This window comes from Alnus glutinosa, chromosome 12, assembly GCF_958979055.1.
Source record: "Alnus glutinosa chromosome 12, dhAlnGlut1.1, whole genome shotgun sequence".
Classification (NCBI taxonomy): Eukaryota; Viridiplantae; Streptophyta; class Magnoliopsida; order Fagales; family Betulaceae; genus Alnus; species Alnus glutinosa.
In genome coordinates this window covers 17,774,738-17,777,415 of record NC_084897.1, presented here as the reverse complement: position 1 = coordinate 17,777,415, position 2,678 = coordinate 17,774,738, and the positions used below count along the sequence as shown (strand labels likewise).

Genomic DNA, 2,678 nt, shown 5'->3' with positions numbered 1-2,678 from the left:
TTCTGAGCATTATTCTCTTACAAATTTTTGTTTTACATAATTTGATGCTATACTTTTATGATGTTGTAATTGAGATATTTTCCGTTGTAACTTTGAGTTATATTTCTAACAATCATAACACTTTTTTAAAATACTCATAAAACACATTAACAAACAAAGCCGTATGTTATACATGCGTGTTCAACCTGAACAAGTTTTTAACCAAGCTTTCAATACTCATTTCTTGTCGGAATTTCATGATTCTTGAATCAATTGACTCCTTCAGAACACTAGAATCATATAGAATAAAAAAATTATAGCTTGGCTAACAGCATTCCCTCAAAATCCATCCGAACCCTAACAAAACTCTTGGAAATTCTAGTTTTGACCAATGCAGCTTGAAACTCAAATTTCTCCCAATTCCCAAAACCAAAATACCCAAGTAAACACTCCTTAAAAAGCTTAAGTTTTAACCCATAAAACCATCCAAACCTTAAGGAAATCCATGACCCACAGCAAAAGTTACATCCATTCCTGATCAAGTGAAAAGCACACTCAAAACCCATCTCCACCCCCAATTCCTTCTCATCTCTTCGGGCTGGATCCAACCCCTCGCCCAAACTTCCATCCTTAGCCGTCGATAAGGCCCTAATCCAACGGCCTAGTTCAAAATTTTACTACGCCCTCAATCCGTGTCGCGAAGCTTTCCACCAATCAGCGCTCACTATTTCCCTCACCCTCCCACTATATAAACGTCCCTCCTCAACCGTCGTTTCTCACATATACTCAGATACTCTTCTTGCTCTGAAGTTGAATTTCGAAGTTGAATCTTGACTCGCTGAGTTAACTCACCATGGCAGCCGCTGTAGAGAAGGCCAAAAAAGCCTCTGGCCCAAGCAAGCCCAAATCCCCGCCTTCCCACCCTCCTTTCCTCGAGGTATTTCTTTCTCTGATAAAATGTTTTGCGGGTTTTGCTTTTCGTATCTGAATCTGATTTGTTTTTCTGTTGGATTTTACAGATGATTACGGACGCGATTGTGATTCTGAAGGAGAAGACGGGTTCGAGTCAGTACGCGATCACGAAGGTCATTGAGGGAAAGCACAAGGAGTTGCCGTCGAGCTTTCGGAAGCTCTTGCTTTTCCACTTGAAGAAGCTTACGGCTTCTGGTAAGCTCGTCAAGGTCAAGAACTCGTTCAAGCTGCCTTCGACTCGCACTGCTCCGATCAAGACGGCTACCACCAAGCCCAAGCCGAAGAAGCCGGAAGTTGCAGCGAAGGCGAAGACCCATGTCGCCAAGCCAAAGCCGAAAGCTGCGGCGAAACCTAAGACGAAGGCTGTTTCTGCGAAGCCTCTGCCGAAGGTGGCAGCCAAGCCGAAAGCGGCTGCAAAGCCCAAGGCGAAGGCGAAGGCGTCGGCCGCAGTGAAGGCGAAGCCGGCTAAGGTGGCGAGGACGTCCACGAGGACGACGCCGGGGAAGAAAGCGGCTCCGGCGAGAAAGCCGGTGGCCAAGCCGAAGAGCTTGAAGTCTCCGGCGAAGAAAGCTGCGAAGCCGAAGAGCGTAAAGTCGCCGGCGAAGAAAAAGGCTCCGGCAAGGAAGGCGAAGAAGTAGAAGAGTGTTTTTTAGGGTAATGGCAGTCGTGTAAATTTGTCAGTGTAGTAAGGGTAGTTTAATTTCAGGAAAAGAAAATGATAGGTTTTAATACGCAGGTAATTTTTTTTTTTTTTTTGGGCTTTTTTTTTTGAAGGTTTTTTATTTTAATATAACTTTTGGAGTTTTGGTTGTAGAATGCTTGTAATTGATTTAGAAGTCTTCTTTTGTTGAGCATTTTATTTTCAATGGCCAAGATATCATGCTCGTACAGATTCACGTGGGCCATCGGGTTTTTCTATACGTACAGATATTATATATCTTGTCCTTTCTTGCGCAGGTGGCGCACCGTAGTGGCTGCACGTGGCCACGTCTGCACTTGCCTGAGGGGATTGCATTTGGTCGATTCTCACAAAGAATGTGTACGAAATTGACGTCTTCTTTTGTGTGGTCAGGAAAGGTTTCGTGGTGAGCGGTGTTGCTAACACGTGTTAACAGAACGCGCTAGGGTTTGCTTGGGCCGGGGGGATTGGTACACGTACACCTCCGGCGCGCTTTCGATCTGTAGCATAATTAATTTTGGAAAATAACTTTTGCACGACAATTATTCAAAGTTTTTGAGATAAGAAATAATTATCGTATAATGACTTTTATCACAGAGATCTTATTGTTGAATACTAATCATTTCTGATTGTTCTCTGTTTGGCTGGCTGTTAAGAAAATGAAAATACGTATAGAATAAAAGTTGGGATTCTCTTGTTCTGTCATGTTTTACTTTTTTTTTGGGGGGGGGGGGGGGGGGGGGGTTTGTTTAGGCCTGAAAGTTACAATTTTGCAAAGAATGTTACGTTAGTGGGATTTCAAATTTGGGAGGCGCCTTCAGATTTCAAAGTGTGGTATTCGAAAAAAAAAACAAAATGATTGTTCTTTAAAGGCAAATATAAGTTTTTTTAAAATTATGTTTTTATTACTTTTATTTTAAAATCATTAGTTTTCAAATCGGTAGTCCAAACGAATTCTTTTTTTTTTTTTTTTTTTTAACTTGTTCTTCTCCTTCCCTTTACACTGAATCGGCTTGAGAAGTTATATGACTTAAAGAGCATTTTTAGT

General features: G+C 41.9%; 1 protein-coding gene across 1 annotated transcript; it reads left to right on the top strand.

The window, feature by feature from the left end:
* The first annotated feature begins 748 nt into the window (after nt 1-748).
* Nucleotides 749-1,805, top strand: LOC133851776 (histone H1-like). The gene is made up of 2 exons (XM_062288352.1): nt 749-916; nt 999-1,805. Exons 1-2 carry the CDS (start codon nt 833-835, stop codon nt 1,587-1,589), a joined length of 675 nt encoding a protein of 224 aa, XP_062144336.1. The 5' UTR covers nt 749-832; the 3' UTR covers nt 1,590-1,805.
* The last annotated feature ends 873 nt before the right edge of the window (nt 1,806-2,678 follow it).